Here is a 13,950-nt window from a genome sequence, read left to right as displayed (position 1 = left end):
TGAAGCCTTCCCAGATCTTCCCCACCTGGAAGTAATCTCTCTCTTTGGATCACCCAGAGTACTGGACAGCACTTCTATGTACATATAATCTAACTGACATTATAAGTATTTGTGTCACCATTTTCCCCCTTCCCTCATCAGTAACACTGCATGCCCCACCTCGAGGCCAGAGACAGCTTAGTTTCTGTGTAGGTCAAGTCTCTAAGCCTAGTGTCTTGCAGGGACTCAATAAACGTTGAAGCTGATTGTAAAGCCTGTCCCTTACAGGTAAGGTAATCCTTTGCTTAGACATTTCTACTTATGAATGCAGCATTATTAACTTCATTTGTAAAGTCAGGATAATAGTTTTATCTCACTTACACCTCTCTAATCGCAATGTGATCCAAATACCCTTGTACTTGGTCATCAGTAAAAATCCAACCATTCAATTGCTCTCAAGTTTGCCATCTGAAAGGAAGTCAGTTTTGACTTGTTATTTCCTCTCTGCACCATTCAGTAATATTGTAAATCAGCAGACAAATATCAGCAATAAAATTAGCCTGATGCATTGAAATTGTTTTTTTTAAAACAAAACAACCATGTACAGATGTGAATTTAAACCAAAGTATATTGTAACTAATTTATAACATTCTCCTGGGGCTTAGGAAAATTTTAACATATACAAAAAAAAAATTTTATGAGGTAACATAAGATTTATGGGTCCTTGACTTTTAATACTGAACATATGTGGAAAAATATTAAATGAGGGAATGTTTTTAGGAAATTTAACAGTAGATGTATTTTTAAACCAAGTTTTTACCTGTCAAGACCTGAATTTAGGATTTAAGAGATCTAATTTTTTTCCTGTCAAAACTAAATGACGTAACTAGTCCATTAACATGAAAAACATGGTGCCCTGTTCTGGTTTAGGTGTCAGTGAGGTCATTACTTTTTAAAGAAAAAAGTAATGTCAATTTAGGCTTGGGTCGGCTAAAATTTACTTTACTTTTAATTTAAATCTACAAAGGAATTAAAATTTTTCTTTTCCCTAAAAAAAGTAAATTACTCTGAAATCAGGTCTCCAATTCTCCTTAACAAGTATGTGGTAGCTCAAGTGATTTTTCACATCATTTGGGCCATATATTTGCTACATGTAACCATAATGAACTTTACTGTATAGTAATACAAATATATTTGGTTTCATTTTAATTTAGGTAAGCTATTCCATATTTTGGAAAATCCTATTAAAACACTAGTGCAGGGGCTGCTAGGTTGCTCAATGGATAGAGCACCAGCCTTGGAGTCAGGAGTACCTGGGTTCAAATCCGGTCTCAGACACTTAATAATTACCTAGCTGTGTGGCCTTGGGCAAGCCACTTAACTCCATTTGCCTTGCAAAAACCTAAAAACAAAAAACAAAACAAAACACTAGTGCAGGGGGCACAACTAAAGTTTTAGGTGGAAATGATTTTATTAGTCTATAAAACTCATGTCAGAGATGACAGACTAGAAGATGCTTACAAAATGTTATTTATTTTGAAGTTCTCTGACAGTTTAGAGATAGTGCCTTGTTTTGCTTAGTAGATCAATTTAATTCAGTTTGGAATTCAAAAGGAAGTTTTCATGTTGCTAGTGAGATAAATTTAACAGATTTTAATAGTAAACAGATTAAATGTATTACAGCATCTCTTTCAAATAGTCATCTGGGATGCTGATTATTTGCATTTTGGTTTGCTGCACTAGTAGTCCAAGGCCAAGTGTTCAGTAACATGGACTTAGACAATGAACTTAATGTAAATGGGAAGCTTCTCTTCAAATTTATTACATAAATCTATATAAATATTATATAAATCTACATTATTAAAATAATTTTCAGAGTGACTAATCTTAACCCCCCCCCACCAAAAACAACCTAAATAAACAAATAACCTGATAGCTAATGTTTATGCCAGAACTCCCTAATTAGAGAGGTAGTATGGTATAGTGGAAGGAGGCAGAAGAACCCAGGCCGAGTTCCTGAACTTAACTTAAGATCCAGGAACAATCTTAATGATCTTTATACTCTTCAGTGCAAAACCAGATCAAAAGTCTTAACTATCTGAATTTGCTTTAGGGGGAAAAAAATTCACATATATTTATATTTCAGGTTTCCATTCAATGAGATGACACTTTAATAGACAAAGAAGTCAACAAAGCTTTAATAAATGCTTTGCTAATATCAGAAAATAATAAAAAAAATAAATGAAGTTTAAAATTCCAAGGCCTTTTCATTTGGTATTATTAATAATTTTTAACATAAAGTTTTTCAGTATTGTCTTCACAAAAACTTAATCTAACTTTATAATATTCTCTTAGAACTGTGCTAACTCCTAGAAATAGGAAAAAATTGTCTGGATCACAAGAAAACTAAGCTAGGATGGTCATTATTCTGTGTGACTAGGTAAATTAGCCTTCTGGGAGGGCTTAATTCCTCCTTTTTAAAAAGATAGGATGGGACTAGATTGCCTCAGGGGACCTTTCCAATTCTAAAGTGATGATTCTATCCTTCTTTAAAGGTGTTTTTGTGTTCAAATGAATTTATTCTTGAGTGGCTTTCTCTCTTACAGCAATATTCAAATTAGAGAGTTTGTAACATCTAACCTATTTAGTTATGTAAACCTTATAGATGGAATGGAGATCCCTAAAAAAGTGCTGTATTTACCAGTATTTGCTTTGTGTGCCCTTCCAATTTATTACTTCGAAATGCAGAATTATGAGACTATCCCACTTAGCAATGGAAACAAAACTTTGCAAGAATGACCCAATGATATTCCTTTGACAGTGAAAGAAGAAAGAAGGGAGAAACATTAACTAAGAAGCTTTGAAAGTCCTCTGGAGTTTTAACATTGAGTTTCTCAGTGCAAGTGTATCTGCTAAGTGTACGATCCATCTGGCCCAAATTAAAACCATTCAATGCCTACCTCCCTTGTCAGAAAAGACTGGCAACAATAACTAGATTATATGACCAATATTCATTCTCCTTTACTATTATGTGAAAATAGAGCTAACCCTGGAGAACAAACTTCTCCATTGAAGTCAAAGATACAGGTAAAGAAAGAAGGCACAGTGATGAGTTTTTGTGTAAAATACGAAGATAAAAGCACTGATATTCAGGCACACTTAGTAGTAGTTTGTATCAACAAGCAAATTGTACCAACAAGTTCCTGTTACCTGTCTCTAGCTCTGTCTGTCTGTCTGTCTGTCTCACACACACACACACACACACACACACACACACACACACACACACAATACGTGTGTATGTATCTATGTTTGTGAGTAAATAGAAAATGGAAATGAAGTTTTTTTTGGAGTTGAACATTAGGTGAATGGAAGATAACAAAAGCAAAATAAATTTCCCGAATTTTATCAGATTAACAGATGAACAAAACTGGTAAAGTATAGTCAAAAGGAAAAATAGGACTTTTCATGGAGACTATAATCCCAGGATTCCTTGGCTCTAGAGCAGGACATTACTGAGCATTAAGACTTTCTTATTACATTGGCTCCAATTTATTTTTTCCCTAGTCACCAAACATCAGTCTGATTTCCAAGTCCAGATTTTTAGAGTCTAAGCTTATTAGGACTCTCTTCATGTTTTCTTTCCTTCATTTGGTTTGTGGCTAGGTTGAAAGCCAATCTTTCCACAATAGTCAGATCTTCTAATCTGCTAAAATTATGTTCTTCTAGGATGGCCTTTTAGAACCCATTCACTTCTATTCATTCTGTGACATTGAGAACTTTAGTGGAAGTTATGATATTGCTAAAAAATAAACCAGATGTGTCTGTACCTGGTTTCTTCTTTTGAGTTTTCTACACATTTTTAGAAATTTGCGAAAATCATTTTAAAAACCCATACTTTGTGGGTTTTTTTTTTTGTTTTTTAGTTTTTGTAAGGGAATGGGGTTAAGTGGCTTGGCCAAGGCCACACGGCTAGGTAATTATTAAATGTCTGAGGTTGGATTTGAACTTGGGTCCTCCTGACTCCAAGGCCAGTGCTCTAGCCACTGTGCCACCTTGCCACCCTCATGTTTTTTTTTTAAACTATATTAGAATAGGGGTGGCTAGGTAGGACAGTGGATAGAGCACTGGCCCTGGAGTCAGAAGGACCTGAGTTCAAATGTGACCTCAGAACACTTAGTAATTATCTAGCCATGTGGCCTTGGGCAAGCCACTTAACCCCATTGCCTTGCAAAAACCTAAACAAAACAAAACAAAAACTATATGAGAATAACCCATCCCCAGAAGGCATGAAACTTTTGTTCCAGCAATTTAGGAACAGAACCTACTGGGGTGTAGTGGGTTTGTGGTGATGTGCCTGGGTCATCGAGTTCCTCTACTAGTAAAATCAGGAATCTCTCTCAACTGCCAAAACAGAGGGAGAAAAAGTCCACAAATTCTGCTTAAGAGAACAGCAGAATTTCTCAGTCTTATGTCATCATCTCATATCATGATATATCTTATAGTAAAAGTATAATTGTAGAGCAAAAAGCAAGTTAAATTGTATTTCTTCTTACTTTCATTAGAAAAGAATATGCTCAAAAATCCATGTTGTCTTAGATTTTTGGAAATATCCTCACTGTCAGTGTCCTGACACAGTTTTTAGGCTTTTAGAGAAGGACCACTAGGCTCAAGAATCAGATGAACCATTACAATATGATATCAGGTAAAAACAGAGATTGTTTTACTTGGTTGACAGTTTAGGATGCTCTAATTATACTACATCTAAGAAAAAACTGGCATCATTTTATAGTGTTAAGTCGATAGATTTATCAGAATAGCTTTTTTCAAAGTTAGTAGAACGGGTAGAACTATTTTAACCTGTTTTGTAGGAAAATTACAAATTAATATTGCTTAGAGGAACTTAAAAAAAAAGCCAAGACAGACTAATTTTGACTAGGAGGATAAGAATTATAGTTATATTTTTCTTATCAATAAAATCTTCATTTTCTGCCAAGCATAATTTTTTATATTCTAGACCTCAAAAATTAATTAATATTAATTATTTTTACTTTTTCCCCCCTCCTCGTGGATTAGTTTTTCAAAAAGACATCACTACACAACCTCATTTCAAAATGAAGGCTTTTATCTGGACTCTAGGTGTGCTATTCTTCTTTTTAACGTCTATTGGACAATGCACAGGAGGACAGTCCAAAACCCAAAAATTAACCCAGCGGAGGTACCCACGTGCGGCAGATGGTAGAGAGGAAGGAAAGAAATGTGGTTATACATTCCTGGTACCTGAACAAAAAATAACAGGGCCAATTTGTGTCAACACCAAAGGGCAAGATGCAGGCAACATAAAAGACATGATCACAAGGATGGACATAGAGAACCTGAAGGATGTACTCTCCAAGCAGAAACGGGAGATAGATATCTTGCAATTGGTGGTAGACGTAGATGGAAATATTGTGAATGAGGTAAAGCTGCTGAGAAAAGAAAGTCGTAACATGAACTCCCGGGTCACTCAACTTTATATGCAACTCTTGCATGAGATTATTCGTAAGAGGGATAATTCACTTGAGCTTTCCCAACTGGAAAACAAAATCCTCAATATCACAACAGAAATGTTGAAGATGGCAACAAGGTACAGGGAGCTAGAGGTGAAATATGCTTCTCTGACTGATCTTGTAAATAATCAATCGGTGATGATCACTTTGTTGGAGGAGCAGTGCCTGCGGATATTTTCCAGACAGGACACCCACGTCTCTCCTCCTCTTGTTCAGGTGGTGCCACAGCATATTCCTAGCAGCCAACAGTACACTCCTGGTTTGCTGGGAGGTAATGAGATACAGAGAGATCCAAGTTATCCTAGAGATCTAAGGCCACCACCTGATCCTGCAACTTCACCCACCAAAAGTCCTTTCAAGATACCTCCAGTAACATTCATCAATGAAGGTAAGTTATGCAATCCTTATTAAGAGATATACAGGGTGAGAGTTTTATGGTTTACAGTTTAAAGATGTACATCATAAAAGCAGAAAAATACCTTAATGCTCATTATGATTCTACTAAGTTTTGTTATTGCAACATATTGTGCAGTAGATATGATATCAAAATCTGTTATCAGAACCAGGAACATCTCTGAGTTCAAGTTATCAAACTCCTCAAGACCCTCCCCAACCATGGTCCACCACACAACTCTTTAAGACTTAAATGTTGCAGAGGAGGTGATAATTCACTTTGGTAGAAGAAAATCTTTACTAGTGAAATTTCAGTAGTCCAATGACTAGAAATTTCACACCAGTAAAATTTCAGGTCCAACCACCCCAGCCCCCCCCCCCCCCCCCCCCCCCGGGAAAACAAACAAACAGGTGAATACTTGTATATTTTGAATAGCAATAGCAAATTCAACTTGGCACCTAAGCTGTATGGACCCTCTCCCTTGTTCTCTCCCCTCTACTATCCCCTGAAATCTTGCCAGTCAGTGGAAGCTATTGCTGTCAACCCTGGAGGACTTCCAAAATTTGCTTTTTTTAATCATTGCTTGCAGGACAAAGAGATCTGCTGGCAATAGTCACATAATGAGTTATCATGACCTGCCTTTTATGTTCATATTCTCTAAATTCAATCAGGACCCAGGACTTTTCTTTTAATGATTCCCTAAAACATCAGTTCACAAAAGATTATTTTAAACCATCTTTATTCTTTTTAAGCCTCCCTTTCCCACACAACTCCTTTCTTCAGTTTAAGACGTATTATGGAGTCCAACTTTACTGAAGAGTTAGAACAGTATAGACAAACACTGGATTAGGTACTAAAAGATCTGACTGTGACTACTGGGGTCAGCTTAAATAAGTAAATATTTTTAGGCCTAAATTTCTTCTTTTATAAAATGGAAGAATTATGTCAAGGTGCTTTGAAACTGTAAACCATTCACTGAAGTGGTTGGTTTGATTGCCATTCAGAAAATGTCAGCCCTGGTTTTTCCCAGCTTCCTTTTTCTTTGGCAGGTGTTCTTGTCCCTTTCCAAGGCTTATCTTCTTAGAGCATGTTTACTAGAAGGAAAGCTGAGAGGAGCAATAGCTTGACGTCCTCTGCACAGTGCCTTACTCAGTGGGCTTCTTGATTGATCCATCCAAACACTCTGGAATGAACAGGGCTTAGGGAATGACACAGGAGGCCCTTTGCTCTTCTTTTTAAACTCTTTCTCTCTGAGATATCTATTCCTGTGACTTCAGCAATAAATTGATATGAATGATTCCCCAGATAATTAACCTAGAGTCCCTTAAAGTTAAGTGGACTCATTTCATCAGGGCTTTACAAACAATTTGGTGAGGATAAGTGACTGGACCATTATCAGGAAGCCAGTGAGCACAGGTGTTAAGATCTGAATGCCTGATGATTAATGATTTAACCATAAAATTAAATTTTATTTATTAACCAAACAAATTCAGATAAAATAAGAGGAAAATATCTTAATTTGTAGAAAAAGTTAATTTTGTCTTCAAGTATCTCAATCTTTTAACATTATGACCTATTTTCCTAGGTTGTTGCAACACAACAACTGACCAACCATAGACATGTATGAAAATTAATGATAGTTTAGGGAGTCTTTTTTCTGAAAATCTGATGCAGATTTCTAACAATTCAATAGCTTTATCCATTATATCTATTTAACTTAACAATTACAAAACAACATTATGCAAAGACACATGGGATGACAAAAGAAACTATACTGAAATACAATGATCAAAATATTAAAAATAAGTAAAGGGACCCCAGTATCCTTGGAGATTTATTAGGTCTCAGAGGAAATACTTAGTTAACAAAAAGCAGATGGGCGTACATATCCCTATTAGCTTTAGATATCTGATACTAAACTTAAGATTTTATTTATTGAATCCTTCTGAGTGTATGCACAAGTTCATTAAAATGAACAAGATGAATTACATAACAGACAGGTTAAATCAATCATTATAGATTATTGTCCTTTATCATTCTATATTGAGTTGGCATTTGGTCTTAAGTTCAATTTTCAAATTTTTAAGCCAAAGAAGTTTCTTTCTTATTTATTTTTCTATTTTCTCATTAGGCATTAAGAAAATTATTAAAAAATGTAATTTACCACAATCAGACACGAATAACTGTTAATTAGTATGCTAATTGAGGAATTATACAATCCAGATGGAAAGTTAATTTTTCAAGTTAAAAAAAAAGATTCAGTACTGAAGCACAAGGAGGATGTAGTCTAATCTTATTAGCCAAACTGTATTAGGCTTCCTACCATTTACATAATCATTTAAAAAAAATTGACCAAATTGGTGTCACTTTTTGAATCTGTCAAATTCACAACTATCAAAAAATATTGTCTGCATATAATTTTCTACCCAAAGGAAACTGAGAAGTTTCCTCTTGATATTTTAAAAAAAATATTAAACTATTTTTCTTCTCCTAAAAATAGCAGCTACTTTAGGCCAAGTTTCAAAAAATAAATTTTTTTGGCTTGCTTTCCATGGAGATTTTAATATGTAAGTCATGCAATTTAATTTAATAATTTTAAATTCTTAAGAATGAAATTCTAATACAATATGAATTCCATATTTAAAAAGAAAACAGTTTATCAACTCAAGTGAATGTAAAATTTACATGACTTAAAACTTAAATGTATAGTATTATTTATGAAATGTCTTAGATTTAGAATATGAATTGTTTAAGTTAATATGGCCTGAGTGGTACCTTCTCCAGAATTATTTCACAATAGGCCATAAGCATAACAGATACGATTCAAAAACCTTAGAAAATAAAATACATTCAAAAGAAGAAAAGATAATATTCTAATATAGCACATTATTAGGATTACAACACAATGTAGTTGAGGAAGCAATAATAATTTTCTGTAAAAATTGTTTTTTCATCAATTTTAATCAGATGGATAAAGGCAATTGAAGAAGTTTTTCAGACTTGTTCATTCAATCCTAGATACAATGAGTGAAGTGACTTGGACCCAAATTCAAATCTGCTTGTCAGTTAACCTTTTTGTCCCTCAGTATCAATAAGCTGGGAGTGATGATACTATGAATTATTTCATGTGCAGGGTTGTCAGAAAAACTGTAAACCAAAGAAATGCTATGAGATGCAATGTGAGCTAGACTTATAAATCACTCATTTTACATAATCACAAAACTTAAGAGTGAGAAGGAAGATTAAATTTCCTTATTTTCTAGATGAAGACACTGAGGCCCAGAGAGATAAATTTTGCTTATGAACACAAAGCTAATTTGTGGTAGAACCAGATCCAGATGCTAGGTCAGTTCAATGTTATTTTGTTTGGTTCTTGAGCTATATCTGACTATATTTAGTTTAAGATTTTTAAAAAAAATTTCAACCACTTCACATTGGGGGGAAAAACTTGCTCCCTAATCATAAAAATGATCAGGTTGAACTACATAATCCTTATTGTCCTTTCTAACTTGAAATCTAAATCCTATGATTTCTATTTTCTGTGAAAACTACAAATCTTCTGCCCCTCCACTCTAGTTGGACCTGAACAATCCTCTTGTACTCAAACAGGATTATATATACGACAAAAGTTTAACAAAAAAATAAATCTTGGTCTCAGTGTTTTTATATTTAGTTAAAATTTCTTCCCCCCTAGAATAGTGGAAAAAGTAATATTTCTTTTTTTCTTTTTTTTAAAGTAATATTTCTAATAAATATTCACCTAGCTATAATTCTACTTTTTTTGGACTAGTAATCTTTTCTTAATTTATTCATTGTTGTTTTATGTAATTCAGAAAGCACCCACACTTTAACTGAGTAATTTAAATCTTATTTGATACCTGTTTTTGCATTTTTCTAAAACAATAATATATATATGTACACACACACACACACACACACACACACACACACACACACACTTTTTTAAAGGCAGGCCAAAAGAACCAAACATCTACTCTAGGGTGGCTTGAAAAAACTAAATCAAACAGTTAATTGCTGTAAAAATTTGTACTTTGCCAAATACTTTCTCTGAAATCTAACAAAACCTTATTTCTATGCTCTATCAACATAATATATTCTAAAAATTTTTAGAATTTCAGTTCAATTTTAATTTATAAAAAATTAAAAACCTAACAATCACATTTATTGACTGAAATTGCTGTCAGAAATTTGTGCCAGTCAGTCAACTAGCATTTATTAAGAGCCTTCATATGCCAGGCACTTTGCTAAGCACCAAACAAACAAAATTAAGTTTTCCTTAAGAGGATGTTAATCCTTCCCTCCTGCCTCTGTCTACAAGCAAGTTGGGGTCTCAAAAAAGTCCTAAAAAAGATCCTCCCTCACTTCCTGGCTTCCCTTTACGCTAGTCAGGCTTCTTTCCAGTCTGCCCACACTGTGATTCCTGCCCGGCCCTCTAAGCTCCAAGGTCACTGGCGGGGCTCATGCTCACTGCCAGCTCCAGTTCAGTAATCAATAATTCCAGATTCTCCACCAGGTGGCAGCAGCAATCCCTGGCTCTCAAAGGTTCGTTCTGGGTCAGAACAGTGACTCCTGGGTAGCTGTCAGGGGGCTAAAAGGTCTTCAGTGGAGTACCCCAGGGATCAGTGCCTGGGCCTATGGTTATGAATGCTTATCTGTTCAAGTTTTATTAAATTTGCAGATCACACACACACACACACACACACACACACACACACATACATGAACAATCCTGAGGCAAATACAGCAAGATGAAATTTATCAGACATAAATGTGAAGTTTGATACTTAAGGATAAAATAAATAGATTGTCATTGATACAAAATGGATGAGACCTGGGTGGTTGGCTGTTTGGTTAGGTGGATTACAGGTTCAGTAGTGAGATGCGGAAGCTAAAAGCTAATGCAATCTATTTTAAGACTTTTTAAACTCATATTTTGTTTTAATGTCATCCTTATTTATAATTGGCTTCCATTTTATTTTATGCATTTCACAATGTAATTAGGAGAAGGGCTTTGCCAAAGAGGTGCCCAGAATCATAAAAGGCAAGAGCCCCAGGCTCAATCTGTGACAAGGATAACTTTGGAGCTTCAGCCACTGTCTTCCTGCTCCTCCTCACCCTTCAGACCTAGCTTCACAAATAGGAAACATTTATGCAAGTGAGCTTGCTATGGGTTCAGGCTGATGCTCTGCTTCAGAAAACTAAAGCAGGGAGGGCTTGCCTGAATCCGGGTCTTCCTGACTCCAGGCCAGCGCTCTACCCTTGAGGCAGTGGCTGTCACCTTCCTAACCAGTCTCTTCCCTTTCCCCTATCACACTATTCTCCAAGCAGTCCAAGTAATTTTCCAAAAATGCTAATCTGACTAGGCCACTCTCCCACTCAATAAACAGGAGACTCTGCTCCCTACTGCCATTAGGATAAATTCTCAATTCGTCCATCTGGTTTTTAAAGTCCTTAATACAGCTCCAATCTTATCTTATTCTCCTTCTAGTATTCCACACTTCAGCCTGCCTGGCCATATTGTTGCTCCTCATACATCACTCATCGCCTCCAATTTCTGAGCTTTTTATCTGTACCCAGAATGCACTTCTCCTCTCATCCACATCATAGAATTACTTCTTTCTTTCAAAATTCACCACAGGCACCACCTTCTACACGAAGCCTTTTTGAATTTCTGCTCCCCTAAAAGCCACACCTGGATTTTGAACCTCTCTATGGACAGAGACGCTGGCCCCTCTGACAGACTCTAGGCTCCCTAGATCTTCCAGAGGGCCTCCCTGAAGGGCTTTGTAGTTGAGGGCTTCAAAGACTCTTGTCCAATTCAGCTGCAATGTTCCACATCAGAGCTGTGCTGCTGGATGGAGCCTACCATTATGAGTGTCCTAGTATTGCAGTGCTCCGGATACTACTACTGCTTGCTGTGAATAAAGAGTTAAATGGGGTGGAATGCAGCCAACCAGCATCTATTATATGCCAGGCCATGGGAAAACACCCCCGTCCCCTGCCCAGATATGCATGCTGTGTCTATGCATATGTGCAGTGTGTGACAGACAGACAAGCCCTCCCAGAAAATGCTGACAGACTCCTGGGGGCTACACTAAGATTGTGATGTGTGTATATATATACATGTGTATGTGTGGGTGCATGCATGCACATGGCTGTGTGCCTCTGTGTGACTCATGAAGGGTCTTCTGGGGGCTGATTCTTGAAGAAAGTGGACATTAGGAGGGAAGCCATTTCAGGCATGGATTTTTGGGGAGAGCATGAAGCCCTATCTTAAGGAAAATTGTCCTAAGTACTTCATTATTTTCTTTGTATATAAAATAGATGAGTAAGGGCAGTTAGGTGGCGCAGTGGACAGAGCACCAGCCCTGCAGTCAGGAGGACCTGAGTTCAAATCTGGACTCAGACACAAATGGGGTTGCAAACAGTTGGACATTACAGAAACAACTGATTAGAATCAGAAGAAATCTTATACCTTTCTTGAGACAGTATAAAAGCTTTGTTTAGGATAAGAATGCAAAATACATTTTCAGTAAGGACTCCTCTGAGACCAAGGAAATAAAATAAAATTAAAAAACCCCAACAGGAAGACAGCTTCATTAAGAATACTAATCTTATTCAAGATTTTAATTTTATCAGAAATCTGAGATATCCATTAAAGTTATATGATCATTGATTAAATTGCTTACTGGATGCCAAGAACAGAAATACAAAGTTTAGATAAGGAAAACTGACAAGATTCATGAGGCATTCTTAGCTACTAGAAAGGAAAGTCCAACAGAACTAAAAGTATGCAACATCATACAATAACATCAACCAGAAGATATGGAGGTTTAAAAGTCACTGAAGAAGGGGCAGCTGGTGGTGCAGTGGGCAAAGCACTGGTCCTGGAGTTAGGAAGACCTGAGTTCAAATTCAGTCTCAGACACTTGATTGTTACTAGCTGTGTGACCTTGGGAAAGTCACTTAAGCCCACTGCCTTGCAAAAACAAACAAACCAACAAAAGTCACTGAAGAATTGGGCAGGGCTCCTGGTGGAGGTTGTCACATCAGTCAGAGGCAGAAGAGGTCCTAGGATCTTAGGGAAAAAATCAAACAGAATCCCAAGTCCTCCCTTAAGGATGACTTGTTAGAAATGAGCTGAGAAGCAAGGATCTTGGCTCAGCAACTTTGATCTGTAGAATTACAGTTCTCTGATTCAAAGAAGATCTGATTTAATAGAAGAAAAAATTGAGGATAAAATCAAATTGATAAAAAGAACTCAGATTCTACATCAAAATTAAGCACCACATTCGTGCTTTTCTTTATAATGTTTACCTCTTTGGGGTTATTATTTGAATTTTTTTAGAAAATCACAAGACTTTTGATAAGAGCTTTATGATCATTTAAATTCATGCTGACTCCTTTTACAAATATAATTTATATTTTGTCTTTATTTACATGGATAGGTTATTTTCCCTCAGAACATAAGCTCTTTGAAGCCAGGAACTATTTTGTTTGTATCCAAAAGCTGTGAAAAGATATTCCAAAAGTCAGGGAGACTGGGGGAAAAGCTAGAATTAAATCCTAGATCTACAAATACTCAACAAAATTTTTCCCCACTCTACCATGGTGATCCATGCATATAAATTCTACTGAAACTGAAAAAATTCATAACAAATAACTACAAACAGAAAACTGAAAATTTTCAGTTTGCCTTGCTGAAAGCTACAAATAGATGCCAACAACAAGAAACGAAAACATTTGATTAGACTTCTAGTGCAGTCAACTAGTCAGAAGACCTGGGTTCAAGACCAGTCTCACCACTTAACAGCTGGGTAACTGAACTACAACTTTCCAATTTCATTAAGATGGAGAAAGCAATAGGTAGTTACAGAGTATGTGGAAAATTATAAAACAGAAACATCACCATAAGAAAATAAATCTAATTTTCAAGGATTTCACTGTTAATGCATTTCTTATTGAATAATCTCTTATTACTCTTGTGTCACCTTTCTATATAAATGT

The 13,950-nt window shown here is 35.9% G+C and overlaps 2 protein-coding genes across 9 annotated transcripts in view; one reads left to right on the top strand and one right to left on the bottom strand.

The window, feature by feature from the left end:
* RALGPS2 (Ral GEF with PH domain and SH3 binding motif 2) overlaps positions 1-13,950 on the bottom strand; it is a 227,747-nt gene that overhangs the window by 48,407 nt on the left and 165,390 nt on the right. The window lies entirely within an intron of this gene.
* Positions 1-13,950, top strand: part of ANGPTL1 (angiopoietin like 1) — a 28,536-nt gene that overhangs the window by 2,454 nt on the left and 12,132 nt on the right. The window contains exon 2 of the mRNA XM_074222130.1: positions 5,056-5,916. Coding sequence (XP_074078231.1) covers positions 5,094-5,916 — 823 coding nt within the window. The 5' untranslated portion in view covers positions 5,056-5,093. The remainder of the gene's footprint in view (positions 1-5,055; positions 5,917-13,950) is intronic.

Source organism: Macrotis lagotis, chromosome 2 (assembly GCF_037893015.1).
Source record: "Macrotis lagotis isolate mMagLag1 chromosome 2, bilby.v1.9.chrom.fasta, whole genome shotgun sequence".
Taxonomy (NCBI): Eukaryota; Metazoa; Chordata; class Mammalia; order Peramelemorphia; family Peramelidae; genus Macrotis; species Macrotis lagotis.
Note: the sequence above shows the minus strand (reverse complement) of the source record. Positions and strands in the feature narration are given on the sequence as shown.